Below are 24,113 nucleotides of genomic sequence, written 5' to 3' on the forward strand. Positions count from 1 at the left end.
TGGCAGCTGTTAGGCAAGTAATACCGTACGCAAGTCCATCCTTCAGCCCTTCGCCTATCGGCTTGGCAGATAAGCTACTTTGATCCGTCTTCGACTTTGATTCGTTACGCTCAGAAGCTCCCAAACACTCATTTTTTGCGTGCCGAGTTCAGAAATAATTAAATTAAGCAAATTTTAGTTTTGGTCAATTCTAGCGTGTTTACTGCACCTCTCTGTCATTTTATGAATTTGTTCATGAAGTTTAACGGGTCATTTGATTTGAAGATAAGTTATGGTATAAATAATTATATATGTTGGATTAGTAATTTTTGTAATTTTTTAATTGATGATTTAATTTATTGTGTTCAAAATAGCATGTGTTAAATAATTTCTAGGGATCTTATGGAATAATCGGAGAAATTTACTATTTATTTATTCTAGACACGATTATACACATATTATACATATGCCGGCTATTTTTACTATAATCAGTAGTGTGAACGGCTAATTTAGGTTAATTCTCCTAATTTTCTAGTAAGAACTTATTTGTTTACATAAATACCCTCCATGTTATTTAATTAGTAGAAAAAATTTTGAGGGACTACAATTTTTTTTTTTCATTTTCATTTTTTTAAAATTTCAATACTATTATTTCACTCTCTGATAGAATAACTTATTCTGATACTAATTACTAATCTTAATATAATTTACTCAAAATTAATAACCAAACACAAAATATATTTTTATCTCAAAACTATATATGCTTCTCTAGTATACCAAGCAACCCCCGAGGGTTAGCTAGGCTAAGAAAACCAAATTGGAGAAAATATATTCATGATGTCTGTCGAATCAAAACAAAAAATACGTGTTATCAACTTTCTTATATGAGTTATATATGTCTAGAAAAGAATAATTCCTAATTAATGTCAGTCCTCATGTAACGTTCCTATGTCTAGAAAAGAATATTAGTTAAGCTTAAAAGAAATACAGAATGAAGGAAAATCTATTAAGCATGTGAGACTCTTCTTATACTTTGCCAAGTGGATTAGTTGGTCCCATTTTCAGAAAAAAAGGGCCCAAAGTTCCTTCTCTCTTTCCTTTTTAACTTTTTTTCTTTGTTTCAACTTTTCAATCTTCAAGTTTTACTATTTTCTTCGCTTTAATATTTCTAGTCTAATTTATTTTATTTCTACTATTTTAATATTATTTTTTATCTCATATTAACTATTTATATTACTAAAAATAGTTATTTAAAATTATTTGTCAATTAATAAAATTAAAATATAATTAATCAATCATTTTTCATTTTATCAGAATAGTTGATTCTTTTTGAAAGCAGAAATAAGATTTGTAAAGTTGTAATTTTTTTTAAGGAGTAAATTAGTAAAATTATAATTTTTATGTATAATTTATAAAGAACGTATAAAAAGGAGAGTGGAAAACTAATATAAAAAAAGAAAAGGATATAAAAATAATTTATTCTCTTTTTCTCCTCTCAACAATTTCATAATTTAATAAGCACTTAAATCCATCAAATATCCTCCAACAAGAAAATATAACGGAAAGAGAATCAATAATCTTGACAAATAATTGCATAAATTTTGACACTATTTTCATGAAATCTTTAATCGAAAAGCCTTCATAAACACCTACACCTATACATATTTTCTCCGTCAATTTATACAATATTTTTTTATTCTCAAAATTCAAGTTATAAAATATACTCTTTCAATATATTAACATAAGAAAGAATTGTAACTTAGTGAGAATGTTTATTTATGAAAATAATGCATTTTATAGCTTGAATTTCAATCTTCAAATTTACTCCTTAAGAAATTACTTTGCAAGTTTACAAATCTTGTTTACGCTTTCAAGAACAATTAATTGTTAGGATAAAATGAAAAATAATAATTATATTTTAATTTGTTAATTGACAAGTAATTTTTAATAATTATTTATATTTATTCTTAAAAAATATAATTAACTTTTATTCATATTAAGAGCACCGTTATTTGATTTTGACAAATGAACATCAAGAACTATTAACAGAATAAGAAAAATAAATTACATGTTCGAGAGGAGAATTCGAAAAGTAATGCTTTAGAGAGAGAAAAAAAACACTAATTTTAGGACATTACTATTTTCACTATGCCTTAATTTAATTGTTGTATTATTTTAAATTTGTGCAATGAAATATATTATAAATTTAAAAATATAAAGTACTCTATATTAGAAGGAGGGGTAAATGGAAGATGGAAGAGTGAGAAGAGAAAATGTGAAGTTATAAATGCTTGGGACCCACAAAATATAGTTTTATCTATTAAAAAAATTTCGTCACACAACTATGATATGGTATCCCTCACTCATCATAAAATTTTTCTAACAAATGCTAACTAATTACGTAGTACAGTGGGACCCCTTATAATAAATTTTTAAGTACAATTATATTTATTATTCTTTAATAATGGCTAACATATCACGACTAATTAGTACTTGCATTTTCAGCACGTTTTGTGTACTTCATAATATTCATCCTAATTTTCTAGTCCCTACAAATACCCTCCTCGATTCATTTCTTGCTTGACCATAATTTTTCATTAATTAATTTCCAACATGGAAGTGGCCGCAACCACTGTGTCCGCACTTCGGACCGTGTTAGCATATAGCATAATTGGCTGCTCCACTCTTTATGGACCACCTTGTTTAAAAAAATTGGCAACATTTCCAGCATTTTCATACGTAACAGTCACTCTCGTCACTAGCGATTCCACGCTAGGTAACACATTGGCATGCAATTCTCGCCACGGTTCAAACCGTGCCGCTATCCATACGCAGCCAACGGGTCTGACAGGCAACTTCGTTATTGGTGGCTCTCGTTGAGTGTACACATATTAGGTGCAAAAAAATTGCTTTTGGGCAGTTGGTGCTTGTGTTTGATGATGGTGTTATTCGAGCGAGTGTTATTGTTCACCCTCTTCGTGTTGCATGTAGTACGGTCCTTGGGATCACCGCTTCACTTCTCGCCTTGTCGCTTCCTTATCCGAGGCTAGCTTACTTTGAGGTCAGTATTCGGCTAAAATAACCTAAAAGTTACTCTTAACATAACGTTATATTATCTGTCTTGAGCCAAACTTGAATGATTTTCTCCAAATTAAAACCCCTTGTAAGTAACTTCGTTTTGTTTTCTACTTTCTATGTGGGACTTTGTTAATTCACACACGTCTTAACAATCACATTTTACTCCTCTGTCAATGCATATGTTGAAGAAGATAACCGTCTTATTTTCTAGGTTACTAATCCCACTTATAATGGACAAGTATCAATAGTAATTATCTTCTAGATGATCACATAGTACTGTAATACTAATACTTTTACATTGTTGGTGCATATATAAATTAAATTCTAGTTTTTACGTCCTTTAATGAGGAAGTCAAAAAATATAGGACTAGAGGGTAATTGATCTTATTAGTTTAACCACTCAATCTTTTCTGGGTTCTTTTAGATCTCAATCAGTTTTAACACTTTATAATGTAGCCTTATATAACTGATCTTTAAGCAAAATATGGCTGCATTTTTGTATGTAAATGTTGAAAACGATAGATATGATGTTGTAGCCTTAATTTTCTTTCTTGTAAATCTATCAGGTTAGGAAACTACATCAATTATATGCTGAAATCTCTAAAGAGAGAGTGGAAATTTATTCAACGGCAATCACTTCCCAAGACAATCTCATTGCAGTTGAACTTTTGTCCAAAGCCAAAATCATTACTCAAACAGGAGCCAAGCTTCTCCAAAGCACCAAACTTTTGAAGGTAACACAACTTATTAATTGGACTATGAGCTTAGTTGAGCTCTGCTTCTTCGCTGATCAGCCATGAAGAAGCTAGAGATGAAGATGATGAAGAAGATGAAGAAGAGAGGCGTTAGAGAGAAGGAGAAGATTTTATTGTTAGGGCTAATCTGTGAAAATGCCCATATTTCTTAACAGTACATAGTTGCTATGTATATATAGCTAATTACATTGACTTAACTGACTAACAAATTAGTTAGTTAGTTCTAACTATGTAACTAACTAAAATGACCATACTGCCCTTATTTCTAACTGATTTTTCTAACTCCTTTAACTACTTCCTTTACATCTCAACACTCCCCTTCAAGCTAGGAGGTGCAAAAATATTCAAAGCTCCTAGCTTGGATAGAAGGTGCTCATGTTGACCTCTAGACAATCCCTTTGTCAATATATCAGCTGGTTGTTCTTGGGTTGGTAAGTAGTCAACTTTGATCATGCCTTGTTGTAGTCTTTCTCTAATGAAATGAGAATTTATCTCTATATGTTTTGTTCTTTCGTGATAAACTGGATTGGCTGCAATTTGAATTGTAGCTTTGCTATCACTATAGACCTGCACTGGTACCTTCATATCAGCCTCAACCTCCTTCAACATTCACAGCAGCCACACAAGTTCTGAAATAGTAGATGACATGCTTCTATATTCAGCCTCAGCTGAACTTCTAGACACTGTAGTTTGTTTCTTGGCTTTCCAAGATATTAGTGATTTTCCCATCTTGATCAAGTATCCTGTGACTGATTTCCTGGTGAGTGCACATGCTGCCCAGTCTGCATCACAAAAAGCTGTAATTTGGTTGTCTGATTGACTGGATAGTAGTATACCTTGTCCAGGTTGTCTCTTCAAATATTTGACTACTCTTAGGGCTGCCTCCATATGGGACTTCTTTGGCTGGTTCAGAAACTGACTTAATGTCTGAGTACTGAAGGCTATATCTGGCCTTGTCATGTTGAGATACAGAAGTTTACCTATGAGTTTTTGATAGGTTGCCTGATCTATTAGAGGATCATGTAGCTCTTCTTGCTTTTGGTTCACATGGTCATCATAGAGCTTTGATGTGAGCTTGATGTTGGCATCCATTGGTGTTGCTGCTGGCTTAACTGCAGTCATTCCTTCTTCTGCTATCAGATCAAGAGTGTACTTCCTCTGATGCATGAGTATTCCTGCTGTGGATCTTGCAAATTCAATCCCCAGAAAGTATTTGAGCTCCCCTAAGTCCTTCATCTTGAATGCACTTTGTAGAGCTTTCTTTGTCTCTTCTATCAGCTTTAGGCTGCTGCCAGTGACTAACATGTCATCTACATATACAAGTACAATGACAATACCTTCTGCTGACTTGTTAATGAATAGGGAATAATCATATTGGCTTTGTTTGAACTTGAGAGAAATAAGAGCCTCAGTAAGTTTGTGATTCCACTGCCTTGGAGCTTGTTTGAGTCCATAAAGAGACTTTGTTAGTCTACATATATTTTCCCCTTGACTGACAAATCCCTAAGGCAGCTGCATATATATTTTATCCTCTAGGTCTCCATGGAGAAAAGCATTGAAGACATCCATCTAATGGATGTGCCAGTTCTTGGAAGCTGCCATGGCAAGAACAACCCTGACAATCACCATCTTCACAACAGGAGAAAATGTTTCTTTGTAATCAATCCCTTCTTGTTGGCTGTATCCTTTTGCTACTAGCCTGGATTTGAACCTCTCTATTTCACCTGTGGATTTGTATTTAACCTTGTAGATCCATCTACAACCAATATGCTTCTTCCCTGCAGGTAAAGAAGTGACTTCCCAGGTATTATTGTTTTCTAAGGCCTGGATTTCTGTCTGCATAGCTTCAACCCATCTTGGGTCTTTTACTGCTTCAACATAGCTGGTAGGTTCTATCATAGAGGATGTAGCTGCAATAAAGCACTAATGAGAAGGTGATAGATGAGAGTAGCTTACATAGTTGGATAGTGGATATTGAATAGCCTGTTTGACATTCAGAGAGACAAAATCCTTCAGCCATATGGGAGGATGTTTGGACCTGGCAGATCTTCTAGTAAGAGGTGGCCCAGACACATCAGTATCACTTGCAATAGGGTGTGTTTGTATAGACACACACTCTTGCTCACCAGCATCTGGATGCCCACATGTAGCCTCTTCAGAAAGTACAGATGGAGTAGTACTTGGGATTGTGAATGGGGATAGTTGAAGCTGTGGAGCTGTCTCACCTAGACCTTGTAGGTTATCTACAAACAATTGCTGGGTGGCTGAGCCATCAGCCTTGGCAAATGGAAATATGGCTTCTCTAAACTGAACATCCCTGCTGACAAAGAATGAGTTATTGTGCAAGTCAAATAGGATATAGCCTTTCTGCACTTCATAGTACCCCATGTGCACAGCTGACTTTGATCTGGGCATGAGTTTGTCATGTTCAGTGAGATTCTTGGCTAGAGCTAGGCAACCAATGGTTCTCAAATGAGATAAACCTGGTTTTTTGCCATACAATCTTTCATAAGGAGATTGGAACTGAAGCACACTACTAGGCAGTCTATTGATCAGGTAAGCAGCTGCTAGGACACAATGACCCCAAAATCTGATAGGTATTTTTGCTTGAAACCTGAGGGCTCTGGTTACTTCTAGTAGATGTCTATGTTTCCTCTCAGCCACTCCATTTTGTTGAGGAGTGTATGGATAAGACCTTTGATGGATAATACCTAGTGTTTTGAACATATTATCACATACTGAATTCACAAACTCAGTACCATTATCAGACCTTAAGACCTTGACCACCTTGTCAAACTGATTCTTAGTATACTGCAAGAAAGGTTTAAGAGACACACACACATCTGATTTGTGTTTAAGTAAGAATAGGCAAGTCATTCTTGAAAAGTCATCAACTATTGTAAGAAAATACTTGTTTCCATCAAATATAGTTGTATTATAAGGTCCCCAAAGATCAACATGTATCAAATCAAAGCAGCTATTGCTTTTGATGATACTAGAAGGGAATACAGGTCTAGTTTGTTTTGCAAATGGACACACTAAGCATTCAGACACCTTACACATACTAACTTTATTCATATTGAACATCTTGGCCAGTACAGCTGAAGACACATGTCCTAGCCTTTTATGCCACAGCTCCATATCCGATTCCTTGTCTGTGGAAGAAGCATCATCAACAGAGTATGCAAATTCCTTAGCCTTACTTGCATTACTTTAAGTGAATTGGTTCCATAACAGATATAGACCCCCCTCTTCTCTACCAACTTTCTTCACCTTCCCAGTGTAGAGTTCCTGGAAAACATAGAAATCAGGAAAGAAGAAGACAAAGCAGCCTAATTCCTTGGTTATTTTGCTGACAAACATCAAGTTATACTTGAATTCTAGAATATGGAGCACATTAGTAATCAAACTTTTAGATGGTAGACTACAAGAACCAATATGAGTTACTTTAGTGGTACCACTATTTGGTAAGCACACATCCTTAGGAGTGTTAAGTTGAAGGACAGATTCCTTTAGTAGCATCTGCAGTTTAGATACCATATGGTTTGTTGCCCCTGTATCCACTATCCACACATCATTATTTTCAGTTACACATAGAGCCTTACCTACATTGTTTGCCTTATTGCAATCAGGTGCATTGGCTCTTGAACCAGACTATTGATTCATCATCATAAGAATTTATTCATACTGATCTTTTGTAAATGTACAACCCTGAAGTAGTTGTTTGACCTCTCTCTCAGCTGCCTTGTTAGAATTAGTGGTTGGTGATTTGTCTGCAGTGTGCTGTACTGTGCTATTCCTACTCCACAAAGCTTCATTAGTCACATTTATATTCAAGCCATAAGAGAAGTTAGCCTGACCTGACTGCTGAGATTGATTTGTAAGGCTATTGGTGTCTACATAGACCATGTTTGTACTCTGAGCCTTTCTTTTGGACTTAAAATCTGGAGGATACCCCACCACCTTGTAGCAGGATTTTTTGGTGTGGCCCCTATACTTACAAAAATCACATATTAAGGATGTATTTTTCTTGAACCTATTGCTCATACCTGAACTGTTTCCAATTCTTGAGTACATAGCTACTGACTCAGAAGTTGATGCATATAGTCCCAAATTGTTGATTCCTGTAACCACAGCCTTTTGACTCTCATCTCCTACTATCATAACATACGCTTGCTTGATAGTAGGTAAGGGATCTATCATGAGGATTTGACTTCTATCTTGATGATATGTGTCATTCAGTCCCATTAGAAATTGATACAGCTTTTGTCTATTCATGTGGGCTACAAAACCTCTGGACTTCTCACAATTGCAGCAAGGTGAGGGCACTAACACTTCAAACTCATCCCACAACGCTTTCAGCCTTGTATAATATGCTGATACAGAGGTTGTTCCTTGTTGTAAGGTAGCTATTTCTTTGTGTAGGCTATAAGTTCTTGATCCATCAACTCTATCGAACCTCTCTTGTAGGTCAGTCCACACACTCGAAGCATTTGACGCAAACGCAATTCCACTCAACAAACTCTTCGAGACTGAATTCATAAGCCATGACAACACAATTGCATTTGCTCTTTCCCATTAGCCCCACAGTTCTTCACCATACATTTCTTTCCTGCACGTTCCATCCACAAGCCCTAATTTTTTTCTACCTAACAATGCTAATTTGATTGACCGATTCCACAAGGTGTAGTTTTCAATACCTTGCAACTGGAATGAGATGATGCTTATACCACTCACATCTGTGGGGCTAAGAAATAGGGGATGATTATAGTCAATACCTTGTCCATTGTTACCTGCTGAGCTTGCTGAATTTGATATACCCACTCGTTGAGCTGAACCTGTGGCTTCACTTGTCATTTCTTCAACCTTTTGGGCTCTTTGTTGCGGAAGTTAATGTTGGTTGCAGTTTTGGCTTCGACGGAGCTCAGATCTGCAAACTACAAGCTAACAACTTTGACTGATTCTTTGACTCTGATCTTCGAGTCTTTGACTCAGCTGTGTTAACTCTTTCAGTGACCAACACTCTGATACCATGAGCTTAGTTGAGCTCTGCTTCTTCACTGATCAGCCATGAAGAAGCTAGAGATGAAGATGATGAAGAAGATGAAGAAGAGAGGCGTTAGAGAGAAGGAGAAGATTTTATTGTTCGGGCTAATCTGTGAAAATGCCCATATTTCTTAACAGTACATAGTTGCTATGTATATATAGCTAATTACATTGACTTAACTGACTAACAAATTAGTTAGTTAGTTCTAACTATGTAACTAACTAAAATGACCATACTGCCCTTATTTCTAACTGATTTTTCTAACTCCTTTTACTACTTCCTTTACATCTCAACAGACTAACATATATTTAGTTTTTACTTATTAATTGGACTAACATATATTTAGTTTTTACTCATCTTTTCGCTTTATCTCTATTTGGATAATATGTGGTTCTTTTAATAATCATTTGGTATGTGGAACTCACTGGCTCGACTAATCCAAGTTTGCACTACATAAAGCCAGTTATGGGAAAAACCGCTCCTACCTCATATTTATACTTCTTTGTGCAGGGAGGTCTAATGTGGGAAACACCTTGGATCCAATTTTTCCAATCATGTTCGGAAATTCCAGGAGACAATGAGATCCAAAACATGGAATTAACCATAAGGGGAATGGAAATCGCGTTAACATCATGCCCTTTTCCACTGGCCTGGTGAATGAGGAGTTAAAGGGCAAATTTGTCGAATATCAGATCAAGCCACACATCAAGAAACAAAAGGATCAGACTTTGCCAATAAATCCATCTTGCTCCATAATGACCCCATATCTCCAACACAAACTATAAGCCTGCCTGCATTTTTCTTCTTATTTTGTGCAAATATGCTGCTCACCAATTCATTCACATCACATAACGATGATTCACGAAGACCTTGCCATACGAGCTGGATGAAAATTAGACCAAGAAAAGAAACATTGGTGTTTGCGTTTAGGTGTTCTGTTTCTTTAGGCCTAACTATGTGGCTAGGTCTGTTATTGAACAAACAAAACGGTTTTTGGGCAGGGCTAACAGTAGCCAGTACTTTAGCACAAGGAAAATTAGCAACATTACTCTTGCTAATGCTCAGGCACAAGGAATTACATTTGGATCAGTCTATGGAGTCTTGGGGTGTTCTGTTTTCCAAAAAATCGATAACTTAAGATTCTTAGCTCTTCTCCCTTGGATCATTTTCAGCAGTTTTCTAAAACATAGCCGGATTTATGGCCCAACAGGAGGAATTTCCGCGCTATTAGGAGCCGTGATGATCTTAGGACGAAAAAATTATGGCCCTCTCAACGAATTTGCCATCATAAGACTATTAGCAGCCGTGATGATCTTAGGACGAAAAAATTATGGCCCTCTCAACGAATTTGCCATCATAAGACTAACAGAAACTTTTATTGGACTGTCTTGTTTCATTGTGGTACAGTTTATACTGTACCCGAAACGAGCAGCCAATCTTGCTAGGAATCAATTGCATTGCACATTAAATATTCTCAAAGAGTGCATGAACGAAATAGTTCAAAAAGACAATCAAGAACTTCAGGGGTTAATGGAAAAACAGAGGAAATTACAATCCAATATCCTGGACTTGAAAAAATTCTGTCTTAATGCAGAATTAGAGCCTGATTTTTGGTTTCTTCTTTTTAATGCAACACGCTACCAGAAGCTCCAAGATTCTCTTTCAAAAGTAGACGATTTATTTTTCTTCGTTGTCTACAATATCAACAACATGTCACATGATTTTCAAAGCGGTGGTGTTGATTGCAAAGAGCTACAAGAATATATAAATGATGAATTGGAGATATGGAAGGAAACTGTGATTTCGTCGATAAGTACATTTCTTGATAAGCCTAGTTTGATCAAGTTGTTCCCAGATGATGATCTTGAGGAGGGCAAATTTGGTAAAAAAAATGATCAAAAAGAAGAAAGAGGATTAAGTTTTTGCTTTGAGAGATCAATAGAGGTGATTGATAGAATATTGAGTAGCCAAGAAAAGGAGGAGCTAAAAGGAAAGTCAATTATTTCATTGTATGCTTTGGGATATTGTATAAGCAGCATGTTGAAAGAGATCAAAGATATTAAAATGGCTATGAAGGAATTGGCACAGTGCGAAAGGTAGCAATAGCGCGGGCTAACCACTTTTTAGCGTCTATAATTGAAAATAGCTATTGTGACAAAGTTTAAAGTTACATCGTTAAATTGGCTAAGCCAGCAAGAGAGATGGAAAGAGCGAATCGATCTCCTGCTTCCCGAATGCCTTGACTTACTAAAGACTGGAATTCCATGACAATGTTTGAAATTTCAATTAGTGACTATTTTTCAAGTACAAACACTGAAAAGTTCCGTTGGAAAGTCCTTGAAGAGGTAGAAATTTCTTAGTCTTCAAATCATAGCAGCAAATATTTGATTAGAATTTTATGAATAGGGTATAGGTATTATTCCCAAATCCCAAGCAAAATTTTTGGACAATTTAGTTGGTTTAAGTTAAAGAAAGCATATAAAAAGATTTATTAGACTGTATGTATAGTCAATTTTTGAACTAGCAGATTTGTATTATGCCATAGGGTACATATTATGACTTAAAGTGATTTGTAGTATAACGACATATAAGATGCATGTGCAATTTTATATAAATTTAAATGTTAACTTGATACCTTTAAAATTATCGCGCATAAATATTTATTGATTAAAAAAAGAATTCTCTAGTGAAACCGTAATGTGTTCCAAAGACTTTTCTGTATCAAAATACACTGCTTTGGAAAGTTCATTTTTTTTCCTTTTCAGATTTTTAGCAGTCTACGATACCCCTCCGGTGATCTCAATGAAAGCTAGGGTTTTCCTACTCTGTTTTCTCCTATTGTCTTCAAATTTCCGTTTTCTGCAATCTGAAGACACGATAAACAACAAATTTCGACAACGGGAAGCAACTGATGATTCCCTGGCTTACCCCAATTTGTAAGTTTCCGTTCGTTCCTTCTCTGTGCTTTTTTGAGCTGTTTGATCGATTTTAATTTTGCATAATCACTTAATTCACTATGTTACATAGAGTTGTACTGACTCATTGAAAATTTTATGCTAATTTTTTGGTGATAATACCAGTTTAGTGTCTTATTATCGTGATTTATGATTAAAGAAGACACTTAAACTATGGCATTTTTTCCCGAGTTTCACATTTACTGCCTGAATTATCACCATAGTTAAGGTAGGAAAACGGAAAGGTTAGATAGTTGAGGTGTATTTTTATACATGACAGTGATAATTCAAGTAGGAAAAATGGAACAAGTGATAGTTGGGGAGTGAAACTCGTGAAAAGATGATAGTTATGTGTGGTTTTAACCATTATCTCTATTATTACCATCTATGTATTAAAAGACACCTCAACTATCAGTTGTTTCCTTTTTGTACCTGAATTATCACCATAGTTGAAGCAGGAAAACGAAATGTTTGATTAGTTGAGGTGTGTTTTAATACATTTATGTCCAGGTAGGAAAAGTGGACAAGTTATAGTTGGTATGGGAAACTCGCGAAAAGGCGAGTGAATACTATATCTAACTACTGAACCTAGTGGCTTATCTCGTTCTACTGACTAGCGACATCTTTGGTGGACGATTCGTGGCGTGTCACCTAGCTAACCTGGAGAAGGGAGGAAGAAAAGTCTTAGCCCCAACGAACTGATTCATGTTCTTGAAAGGCTTCTTGACTCCACTGCTACCCACCTTGAGTCGACTATGATCTGTCGCTCGAGCCCGTTTTCCTTTCGTAGAGCAGGGCACGTGCAAGTCCCAATATGGCTGGCACTCTTTCTAATTTTTAATTTATTTTTTTGCATACAAAAATATTGACATTATAACATTTCTATAGAACTTTCAAGAATTCACATTCATGAAACTACTAAAATTTTGATTATAACATACGTTTTAACTATTATTTTACCATTTTCTTCTACTAGTTTTACTAAATTATACTGTACCTGTTTCAATTTATACGACACTTTCCATTTTGGAAGGTTCAAAATGTTTCACGCCATTCTATTTCTAGTCAAGCTGCAGAAATTCTAAGAATTCAAATACATTAAATTATTCAATGTTTAAAATTTGATGTGATGTTTTCTTTGTTTTCTCTATCAAACTAACTTTTCAACTGCAAGTATATTATTTTCTCCCATTATTACTAATTTATTATAATCAAGTCAAAACAAATACCTTAAACTTTGTGCCCATTCAAACACCATGGTATAATTAACATGGGGGGAGTATATAAGTCAAATTAACAGCTTAAACTCCATTTCTTATCAAACATACTAACAGAATGGGACGGAGGAAGTACCATTGACGTATACGTTTGATTTCAACGCCTGATACACGAAGGATAAAAACTGAAAAGATTTTAATGTAGCTTTTGGTGCTTACTGCTGGCAGAGATGAGGATGAATTGTTGAATACACAGTGCCCTCAGCATTTGGAGCTAAGATGGCAGACGGAAGTTAGTTCTAGCGTGTATGCATCCCCCTTGATTGCTGATATTAACAGGTAACGTAATAGAAGCTTCTTTCTTTTGGGTTGTAATTCATTTGCTTTTACACTGCTCAAGTGTGTGATGACTGCCTTATGATGAGTGTTGTCGTTGTTTACTTTCTGAGATTACTTGTTTCCATAGTGGTACTTCAATCAATTATTATCAAGAGAATAATAGTAATAATAAAATAGTTAAATGATATGGATGCAATTATTTCGTTAAAAGTAACCAAAGAGGCAGGTGGTTCTCAAGGATAGGAAGGGTGGAGGACTAGGTGTAAGAAATCTGAAGCTACACAATAAGACCTTGCTCTTCAAATGACTTTGGAGATATAACTTAGATGGCAGTGAAGCCTGGAAGAAGTTAATTAATGCTATACATGGCAAAAAGGATGACTAGAGACCTTCTATGCAAGTGAATGTTAAAGGGGGTGTCTGGAAGGATATAAGCCGGAGTAGGGAGGAATTCATCAAATACACAAAGGTGGAGGTGGGAGATGGACATAGGATCAATTTCTGGACAGATTTATGGGTTAGAAAAAAATGTCTAAAGGTTAAAGTCCCCATATAGTTTAATTTTTCTGTTAATAAAGAAGGCTTTGCTGCTGAATTTCACTCAAACTCAGTTTGACAAATAAATTTCAGGGGAATCTAAATGATTGGTAGGTAGAGGATTTTTTCCAAATGCTTCAGCAGCTGGAATCAGTTCCTATGGATCAAAGTAAGATGGATTCGCTGATTTGGGTAGCTTGTGAAGATAAAATATTCTCAGTTGAAAGTTGCTATAGTATTTTGTTAAAGCAGACAGGCATTGCGATGAGACTTGGCCTTGGAAGATGATTTGGAAGGCAAATGCTCCTGTTAAGGTAGCATGCTTGGGATTGATTGCAGCTCGGGAGGCTTGGCTAACTCAAAATAACCTGCAGAAAACCTATGTTTTGCTTGGCGTAATAGATGCGATCTGTGTAAAGAGAACCAGGAGACAGTTAATCATCTTTTCCTTCTGTGTAGAGTCTCAAGACAATGTTGGGAATTATTCTTTAATATATGTGGCATTTCACGGGTGATGCCTCAGGTTAGGAGCTTATTGAAAGCTAGCAACTTCAAATGGTACTTAAGAGTGTTGAAGCAGATTTGGAGAACCATCCCAGTATGCATCTTCTGTAGAGGAACAAAGCTTGCTTCGAAGGATGGAGAAATCATATCTCTAGAATTAAGAATAAATGTCTGTATAATCTGTATTTTTGGTGTAAAAGTAATACCTTAGCAGTTTAGCTAGTCTGGATCAGTTCATGGATTTTTTTTAGGAAGGAAAGGGTAGTAGGCTGTTTGTTTGACCTCTGTTTGTTCTCTGTACTTTTCTGTACCATCTTGGCACCTTATGAATGAACTTTTAACTTGTTTTTTTTTTTGAAAAAAAAAAGAAGTAATTGAGGAGATAACATGCATCCTAATATAAATTTGTTGATGAGAATGGATGGTCTCTTGAAAAGGTGAATAACTATGTCTTCAAGACCTTCTCCCTGATTATTGCAGGTAAAAGTTGCAACTATCCTTATTATGTGTGAGATTCAACAAAATTACATGCAGTTTCTCATTTTCAAACTTGAGTGTCTTTTAATTTTTTCTGTTTCCTAAATTTATTCATTTCGGCTATGTTTCTGGATCATTACTACAGTGATGGAAAGGTTGAGGTGGTAGTTCCCTCTTTTGTTCATTACTTGGAAGTTCTGGAAGGTTCTGATGGAGATAAAGTTCCAGGTATGATTTGTGAAAAGTTAGTTATAAGAATAAATGTGAGCTTATTAGGTGAGCTACAGAATACCTCACATGCCGCTTGTATATAAGTTGACAAGCAAGATGTAAATTTATAAACTATGAAATAACAAATTCACGTTAATATGAAGAAATTATCTATAGGAATAATAATGAGGTTTGAGCAGGTTATATATAAATCTGATGACATCTCTACAAATTTTATAACTTCACATCATCAGGATGGCCAGCATTCCATCAATCAACTGTTCATTCCACTCCTTTCCTATATGACATTGACAAGGATGGGGTGAGGGAGATAGGTCTGGCCACCTATAATGGTGAGGTGCTCTTTTTCAGGTATGAGTACAATGTATTTTCTAATTGTTGTCTTGTTGAGATTTTCTGTATTTAGTATGACCTTGTTAGATTTGCATAGGATCTCAGGATACTTGATGTCTGATAAATTGGAGATTCCTCGGCTGAGAGTTAAAAAAGATTGGCATGTGGGTTTGAAACAGGACCCGGTGGACCGTTCTCATCCAGATGTCCATGATGACCAACTCGTACAGGAGGCTGTCATGGACTCCATAGCCCGTGAGTATTTTCCTCTTACATTTGCTTTTCATATTCACTTCGTTTCCTCTTAATATTCCTGCTTGTTTATGATATATGCTACCAAGTTTCCCTAGCATAAGTAATTTTTTAAAATGTGTTTGTGACCAGTGTTGTCAAAGGCGCGCTTTAAGCACGCTTAAGCCCTGAAGCGAGGCTCAAAATGTGTTTAGCGCTTTGCCTTGATTTATGTGCGCTTTAGTGTGGTCATCAAGTTCTAAGGCAAACTTTTCCTTGCCAATGAGCCTCTTTTGAAGAAGTGACTAAACAATTGATATTTCATTTTATCATATCTTTGGTCAAATATTTGTCATTCATGTTTATAATTATTGGTTTTGGACTAAACATATATATTTGTATCTTTATCTTCCTTTGCGCCTTTTTTCATTAAAGCCCACACTTGTTTGCGCGCTTAAAGCCCCAATGGACCTTAGAGCTTTTTTGCGTTTTTCGCCTTTGATAACACTGTTTGTGACACTTGTCATAGATCTACTAATCGTGATTTCGTTATGTTTTATAAGTTAATCTTTTGTTACTAAGATCCAGAATAAATTACTGCTAAATATTCTTGATTTTGCAGTACTGAATTAATTTACCTGTTATCCTGTAGGGTGTATTACTCGAATATTTCTGTTGTAATTTGGTACCTTGGTCTATATTTTTCTCAGTAATGGTGCACATCCTATGTTTCCACTCAACTATTTTCACCTATTTGCCAATTCTACCTCTTCATCTGTGCTTTCTAATATTCAACTGATTTTCAATGGGACTCTGACCCTTGTGCTTGTTTTGACTTGCCACTCGGAAAGACTAATTTTTCCTAGATAATTATCTCAACATGTCAAGAGAGATGCTCTTAATTTATTTTCTGTTTTTGCTTATTTGGTGATGTTACATTCTAATGATAACCTCTTTCTTTTAGATGTGGAATGCTAGATGTTGACCTTCATCAATTAAATCATATCTTTAATTCAATTTTTTCCCCTTAGGTCACAATGCATCCACTCATAGAGGCAACCATTCAAAATCTACTGCATCTGAAGTTAACACTGAAATCCATTCTATTCAAAAAGAAGTCAACCATGACGCATCTAATGCTTCAATTTCTTTGCCGTCAGGAGTTTCACCTAACACATCAAATTCATCTCATTTAGAGGACCAAAAGGGGAAAAATGATAGTCTAGCTGGTGCAGAAGTTAAAATGACTAACTTGAACAATGTTACTCTGAATTCTGATAATGACAATATCAGTGTTTCGGTGAATGGAACAAGTAAAGGGAGAAGGCTTCTTGAAGACAATGTCTTGAGAAGATCAGAGGAAAGTGGTTCTGGATCCAAAGATGTTAGATCTGCAACTGTGGAAAATGAAGGAGGTCTGGAAGTGGATGCTGATTCGTCGTTTGAGTTATTTCGGGATATTGAGAATGAGGAACTGCCTGATGATTATGATTATGACGATGATGATTACCTTGATGATGATGAAATATGGAAAGGTGAAGAATTTGAGCAACCAGAGCATGAGAAATTGGAGAATTATGTTCATATTGATGCTCATGTTTTATGTACTCCTGTAAGTCTCTTGGATGTTCTTATTTGATTGATACTTCATATTCGTTAAATGTCAGGTAATAAATTTTGGATGTCCTTGCTTCTATTAGGTCATTGCTGACATTGACAGCGATGGGGTGTCAGAGATGATTGTTGCAGTATCCTACTTCTTTGACCATGAGTAAGATTTCTCACTGTGGTGCTATTTTGGTCTTACATTGTTTCTCTGTTTCTGACTGAAGTCTCTGCTGATTTATTTATTTGCTTCTTAAATGTTGAAGTCGTTGAATTTTCATCGTATAGTATATGCTATTTAAGTCTTGCCTAGCATTTATTAAAGGGCGAAACACCAAGCCTCCTCTTGTATGGTAATGCTATTTAAGACATTTGTTGCTGCTATTAAATGGACAGTTGACTGAATCATGTAATCTTGAAGTGAGCGTCTTGTTGATTGGATAATGATTACTTCTTCCAGAAAAAGGATGTTTACTTGGGTATGTGGGATTATTAACTAAAACTTCAGCTTGGTTATGTTAATAGGCTGTGTTATACATTTCAGTTCTCATACCACTCATGTCAAATAAAATGGGAGTTGCAATTGTTCAAGTCAAGATCTTTTAATTAAATGTTATTTATCTCAGCTATATCTTTTTGACTTAGGATCTTCTTGATGCACATGACTGTATGAAACATATATAATATTTTAAAAATGATTGAAATCTCCTTTTTTCTTTGTCAAATAGAACCCCTTTATTTTCCTCCATTTATTAAGGACTCTTTTATCTACTCAAAAAAAGAAGTCCTAAAAAAGGTCTCTTCTAGTAATAGACTGCTGATTAAAACTTTTGGAATTCAATTCTGCACCCCCAAAAAAAAAAGAAGCTGATGGATCATGAATCCACAGGTACTACAACAGTCAGGAGCATATGAAGGAACTTGGAGACGTTGAAATAGGAAAATATGTTGCTGGTGGCATTGTTGTTTTCAATCTAGATACCAAGCAAGTTAAATGGACTGCACAGTTGGACTTAAGTACTGACGACGGGAACTTCCGTGCCTATATATACTCTTCTCCTATGGTAATTGATTTGGATGGTGATGGAAATATGGACATTCTAGTTGGGACCTCCTATGGCTTGTTTTATGTGTTGGATCACAACGGTAATCCTCTTTCCAGTCTGATTGTTTAGTTTATTGTGTTGCTGATGTCTGGTTTAAGTCGATCAATCAATCGACCACTACACCTCATTCCTATTATTGGATTCAGCAATATGAATCCTATATTTCCATTATTCAGTTCATTCAATTCAAAAAATTCAGAATAATTTTCAGCTTCTATTATCCACCTTAGCACCATAACTGTTCTTTCCATGTGATCTGATTATTTTCCCATCGTGAGAGACACATCATTGATTTAACACTATGTCCTGTCATGGTAATTATAATGCTCTGTGTTATCTAAAGAATGCTGTTTCCTGCTAGGTTCCTCTTCAGCCAAGCCTATGAGGTCTGGCATCACTCTTAGTCATAGATGCACCAAATATCAGTTAAACGCGCAAGCATGATACTGTCACGCCTCAAATCTGGAGAACGTGACCGGCACCTGATGCCGTAAACTTCCATCAAGCGAACCAACCTAACATGGCATACTAACATAATCCATGCATGATTACAACATGTGCAAATTAAACATCCTTTAATAAACATATTTAATGACACCACCCGCCTCATCTTCATTAAAAAAAATGGCTCCATCCGGCCTTGTCAAACTTCTCCATTTTGGTCCTTTTGTCCTTCCTACCACTCCAACCAAATCCTAAACCACACCATACACCCATTAACACGTTCCAAATACTTTACCACCCCCATGTGTGTCTGTGCACACTTTGCAGTTAATTATCATCCATTAAGCTCGTAATTAACCCAAATTAAAATATTTGAATTTGCGGGGCTTTACCAATACTTTTGACCTACTCTCCGCTGGACAGTTCATACACGTTCCCTAAGTGGCAGTTAGGTTTGATGTCTGTTCGTTTATTTTTTAGTAAATGTGTCATCCTCCTAATTCTTGTCAGTTCTGCTTCATATGATTGTTCTTATTGTCGTACCTTTTGAAGACTAATGACCTAAAATCAGGCAAAGTGAGGGAAAAGTTCCCTCTCGAAATGGCTGAAATCCAAGGAGCAGTAGTTGCAGCTGATATCAATGATGATGGAAAGATTGAACTAGTTACAACAGATTCACATGGAAATGTTGCTGCTTGGACCGCACAAGGCACAGAAATTTGGGAAAAGCATCTCAAGAGCCTTGTTCCTCAGGGACCGGTCATTGGTGATGTGGATGGGGATGGCCATACAGATATCGTTGTCCCAACTCTTTCTGGGAATATATATGTTCTGAATGGCAAGGATGGCTCATTTGTACGTCCATATCCTTATAGGACTCATGGTAGGGTGATGAATCGAGCACTTCTTGTAGACTTGAGCAAACGTGGGGAGAAGAAAAAAGGGCTTACAATTGTCACAATGTCATTTGATGGTTATTTGTATCTCATAGACGGACCAACATCGTGTGCTGATGTTGTAGATATTGGTGAAACTTCGTAAGACAACCATTCATTCTCTCTCTCCTTTTTCCTTTTTCTTTTGTAGACTTATCTTTAATCAGCTATATATTTTCTGCTTGTCACAGATACAGCATGGTCTTGGCTGATAATGTTGACGGTGGCGATGATCTTGATCTTATTGTAACAACCATGAATGGTAATGTCTTCTGTTTCTCCACGTCTGCTCCACATCATCCCCTCAAGGTAAGTGAAAAATTTGGTGTATTTGTTTTTGCTTAATTGTTCGTGTTCTTTGATATTGATACCTGCTCTCAGGCCTGGAGATCTCCTAACCAAGGGAGAAACAATGCTGCTTACCGTAATGATCGTGAAGGGATCTATGCAACTCCATCTTCAAGAGCTTTCCGCGATGAAGAGGGCAAGAGCTTCTGGGTTGAAATAGAGATTGTTGATAAATACAGATACCCATCTGGGTCTCAAGCTCCTTATAATGTCACGGTAAATAGCTTTCACATGGTCCATCCTGCATTCTATTAAAATCTCATCAGTTATTTCTTCTCCATTGTCACACAGGTGAGCTTGTTAGTTCCTGGTAATTACCAAGGGGAAAGAACTATTAAGCAAAATAAGATATTCGACCGTCCAGGAAAGCATCGGATTATGGTCCCAACCGTTAGTGTGAGGACTGCTGGGACTGTTTTGCTGGAGATGGTTGACAAGAACGGACTACATTTCTCAGATGATTTCTCTCTAACATTCCATATGCATTATTATAAGCTATTGAAATGGATTCTCGTACTCCCTATGCTGGGAATGTTTGGTGTGCTTGTCATCCTTCGTCCGCAGGAGGCCATGCCACTACCATCATTTTCGCGTAACACTGATTTGTGATGTTGCAGTCACCTACATTACAACAAGTTTCCATCAGGTTGAAGAAATGAAGCAATCACTCCTTCTGGACCTTGAGCGGAGAATCAACTTACTGATACTGGGTATGATCAATAGTTCAAATAGGACAATTCAGACAATATCTATTGGTTCTTTAACGATGTTCTTGAACAATAGAGTGCTCGAAAAAGGAAGTTCCTTGATCTGACATGAATCTGTGTATACAATCAAGTCTGGTTTTTGTGGGGTAATCTTAGCGGTCTTTTGAACGGATCATGTAAAATATTGAGATATTAATTGACAAAGTTGACTACCCCTAATGCTAAGTTTTATGTAATCAGTAAAATAAAAGAGACATTTAATGGTAGTAGATTTTTTTTAATTAATGCAAAAATATTTAGTGACAATTGAGTTAATATCATTGTATTCAGAGTCACAAAAACTTTTTTATTATTGTCGCTAAATATAAATATAGCGATAATTATATTAATGTCGCTAAATAATTGCCACAAAATCATTTATTTCCCGAAATGAATTGTGCTAACTCGTGACAAGAAAGAATTTTCAAATCACCAAATTGACGAATGAAAGCTATAGAATTAGACAAGTGAGGCTTGCTCAGTTGGTTAAGCACCTACGACCGGTAGGTCCTGGGTTCGAGTCACACTGGAGGGGAAGTGTAGAAACACTATAAATCCTCCAAAATGGGGGTAAAAAAAAAAAAAGCTATAGAATTATTTTGGACAAACCTTACTTCCAACACAAAATTGTGCATCAAGTAAAGCAAAAACATACACGATTGGGAGATGTATCTTACGGATTTTGGATCGGATTGGGTCAGAGCTTTTTAATAAAATTATTATGTATTTAATTTTTTGAAAAAGAGTAAAAATAAGTTATTCATCGGAAAGTTATTATTTTCTGGTCATATGATTTTTGTGTTAGAACTGATAGTTGATAGACTTTCATAAAGAAAAAGTAATAGTTACGCGACCATAAATGAAATTTACCCAGCAATTATAGTAATATATTGTAAGATAGATCTATCAAATTCTAGATGTGTGATAGCAAAAGGGTTTACATTTTCATTTTTGTTTTTATGTCTTTAAAGAGATTACTTTTTACACGAGCATATGTTGTTTGTCCAAATTTGGTGAATATTCCTTCATTATCTGGTCTCTTGCTATATTTGCCAAATTGTACAAATTAAATTACCTAAATACATAACTTATTTTATCATATTTTTAAAAATTTTCTATCATTTAAAAAAAATACAAAAATCTCTACTCTCCTATTCTCGGATACATCACTTTACGCAATATATTGGGACGTACGTTATGTATTCAAAATCGAAACGCAATGTATCAGGACATTAAGGGATGTATCCAAAATTGAGACGCAATGTATCATGACGTTTTGGGATATATACAAATTCTACCAAATTTAAGGGATTTTTGTAATTTGAAAAAAAAATACAGATATGATGTAATTATTAATTTTTTAAAAGTAAGCTATTTTTTGTATAAGAAATTTAACCCAATGAACATTGTTTAATTTGCTCACCAAATAAGAAAAATTTACCTAAATACATAATTTATTTTATCATATTCTCTAAAATTTTCTATCATTTGAAAAAATTTAGAAAAATCCCTCCTCTCTTCTATTCTTAGATACATCACTTTACGTGATATATTGGTCGGGTACATTACTTTACGTGATGTTTTAGGATACATTACTTTAGATGATGTATCAGAACATTTTGGAATGTATCCGGATTCCACCAAATTTAAGGAATTTTTGTGATTTTGAAAAAATAGAAATAAGATGCAATTAGCTTTTGAGATTTGCGTAATCTTTCCTTTATTTTATTCCTTTTGGGAGGACAATAACCACCTTACATTTAAGTTTTAGCCATTAAGAGTGTGTTTAGTAAGAAGCAAAATGTTTCCACGAAAATGTTTTTCAAAAAAATAAATGATTTTGCTTACTAATTTTTAGGTGATTGGTTAACCAAGCACGCGACATATCACAAAAATAATGTGTGTATTAGACAGTTTTAAAACATTAGAAGAATGTGTAACAATCTATAATTAGCTGATCTAATTAAATGGCCCAATTGTGATTAAGTGGGCTAATTAACCAATGTAGCATTTTTGCATCCAGTAGCCATTTAACATTGCTATTTAATCCATATTCATTTTCTTTCTTCAAATTATTTAGTCTATAGTCAGTATTGGCGTAGTTGATCAACTATCTAGTTTTCCAACATGATCATTAATATATATATATATATTACTGATACATTTTAGCTGTATATATATGGTGTATAGTATATGTATATTATATTGTATAAAATATGTATGTTTAATATAAAGGGCAGCCCGGTATAGATTGCTATTTATGTTCAAAGGGATTAATCGAAATCTCAAAAAATCAACGGAAAAATGTTTAAAATACCCTTAAACAATGCAAAATTGAACAAAAATGTTCTCTATCAATACTGTCCTAAATCTAATGGAGAAAAGAATTACCAAATAAGTGAAACTGTACTGGCCTCAAATATTGACAATAGTGAATTTTAGGTTCAAAGATGAAGGCTTTGGTTCTGTGTGTATTTGGCTATCATTCGACATATTTGATGTCCTTTTTGGTTGTTAGATTCAATCTTCCTTACTGAGTTGTACATATTTCTGTGCATGTGGGGTGAAAATACTCTATTATGTTTGTCCTTTTTGCTTCCCTTTTAAGTATTTGTTTTAATGGGAAAAAGAGTTAAATATAACTTTGTACTATTAAAAATAATTTAAATATATCCCTTGTCATATTTTCAGACTAAATATATTATTCCTTTTATACTTTCGATTCAAATATACCCTCTTATTATATTTTGTTACAAATTCACCTTAATTTTAACGAAATAACACTTAAAAACTCAAAATTAAATAATTCATTCCTAATTTTAAATATCTGATTTTTTAAAGAATAAATAATTTTTTAAAGTACTAATTTGAGTTTTTTTCTTCTTAAAAATGACAATATAAAATGCATTACATAATTTTAAATATTAATATATAAAATTATTAAATATTAATTTAAGTTTTTTTTTCTTACAAAATAATAAAACAAATGTGTTTTCAAACCACAATGTGTTTCGACTAGTGTACTGTTGTTTATAAAAGATATAGAGTATGTGTTTCAATTTCTCTTTTTCAATTTACTAGTTACTTGGCAAATATTTTTGATAACATCTCAATATTATTTATCACTGAATTTTTTATAACATCTCAAGATATAAAGTATACTATTGTTTGTAAAAGCCAACATTTTCTGTCTTATTATTTTGTAAGAAAAAAAATATTCAAATTAGTATTTAGAAATTTCATCTTT

The 24,113-nt window shown here is 34.8% G+C and overlaps 3 protein-coding genes across 4 annotated transcripts; 2 read left to right on the forward strand and 1 right to left on the reverse strand.

Annotated features, from left to right (window-relative positions):
- Positions 1–4,421: 4,421 nt before the first annotated feature.
- LOC129876958 (uncharacterized mitochondrial protein AtMg00810-like) lies at positions 4,422–5,117 on the reverse strand. Its single transcript, XM_055952435.1, has one exon. The coding sequence runs from the start codon at positions 5,115–5,117 to the stop codon at positions 4,422–4,424; it is 696 nt and encodes a 231-aa protein (XP_055808410.1).
- Positions 5,118–9,324: 4,207 nt separating this feature from the next.
- Positions 9,325–10,959, forward strand: LOC129876963 (uncharacterized). Its single transcript, XM_055952439.1, has 2 exons — positions 9,325–9,512; positions 9,807–10,959. The coding sequence occupies exons 1-2, from the start codon at positions 9,325–9,327 to the stop codon at positions 10,957–10,959; spliced, it is 1,341 nt and encodes a 446-aa protein (XP_055808414.1).
- A 593-nt stretch (positions 10,960–11,552) lies between these two features.
- LOC129876081 (protein DEFECTIVE IN EXINE FORMATION 1-like) lies at positions 11,553–21,083 on the forward strand. 2 transcript variants are annotated; one of them, XM_055951387.1, is made up of 12 exons: positions 11,553–11,795; positions 13,259–13,369; positions 15,033–15,115; positions 15,352–15,469; positions 15,549–15,706; positions 16,714–17,294; positions 17,383–17,453; positions 18,177–18,433; positions 19,409–19,874; positions 19,964–20,081; positions 20,154–20,336; positions 20,412–21,083. In XM_055951387.1, exons 1-12 carry the CDS (start codon positions 11,557–11,559, stop codon positions 20,727–20,729), a joined length of 2,703 nt encoding a protein of 900 aa, XP_055807362.1. In that variant the 5' UTR covers positions 11,553–11,556; the 3' UTR covers positions 20,730–21,083. The 2 variants fall into 2 exon arrangements, with proteins under 2 accessions (XP_055807362.1, XP_055807363.1); XM_055951388.1 differs by having other exon boundaries at positions 16,843–17,294.
- Positions 21,084–24,113: the final 3,030 nt, after the last annotated feature.

This window comes from Solanum dulcamara, chromosome 12, assembly GCF_947179165.1.
Source record: "Solanum dulcamara chromosome 12, daSolDulc1.2, whole genome shotgun sequence".
Taxonomy (NCBI): Eukaryota; Viridiplantae; Streptophyta; class Magnoliopsida; order Solanales; family Solanaceae; genus Solanum; species Solanum dulcamara.

What these genes read in the sequence shown, in the direction of transcription:
- LOC129876958 (XM_055952435.1), bottom strand. Translation starts at nt 5,117, where the DNA reads ATGTTAGTCACTGGCAGCAGCCTAAAGCTGATAGAAGAGACAAAGAAA.
- LOC129876963 (XM_055952439.1), top strand. Translation starts at nt 9,325, where the DNA reads ATGGGAAAAACCGCTCCTACCTCATATTTATACTTCTTTGTGCAGGGA. An exon ending in TGCCCTTTTCCACTGGCCTG is followed by an intron (nt 9,513 to 9,806) that starts GTGAATGAGGAG and finishes CTGTTTCTTTAG; the next exon opens with GCCTAACTATGTGGCTAGGT.
- LOC129876081 (XM_055951387.1), top strand. Translation starts at nt 11,557, where the DNA reads ATGTGTTCCAAAGACTTTTCTGTATCAAAATACACTGCTTTGGAAAGT. An exon ending in CTCATGTTTTATGTACTCCT is followed by an intron (nt 17,295 to 17,382) that starts GTAAGTCTCTTG and finishes TGCTTCTATTAG; the next exon opens with GTCATTGCTGACATTGACAG. An exon ending in GTAGATATTGGTGAAACTTC is followed by an intron (nt 19,875 to 19,963) that starts GTAAGACAACCA and finishes TGCTTGTCACAG; the next exon opens with ATACAGCATGGTCTTGGCTG.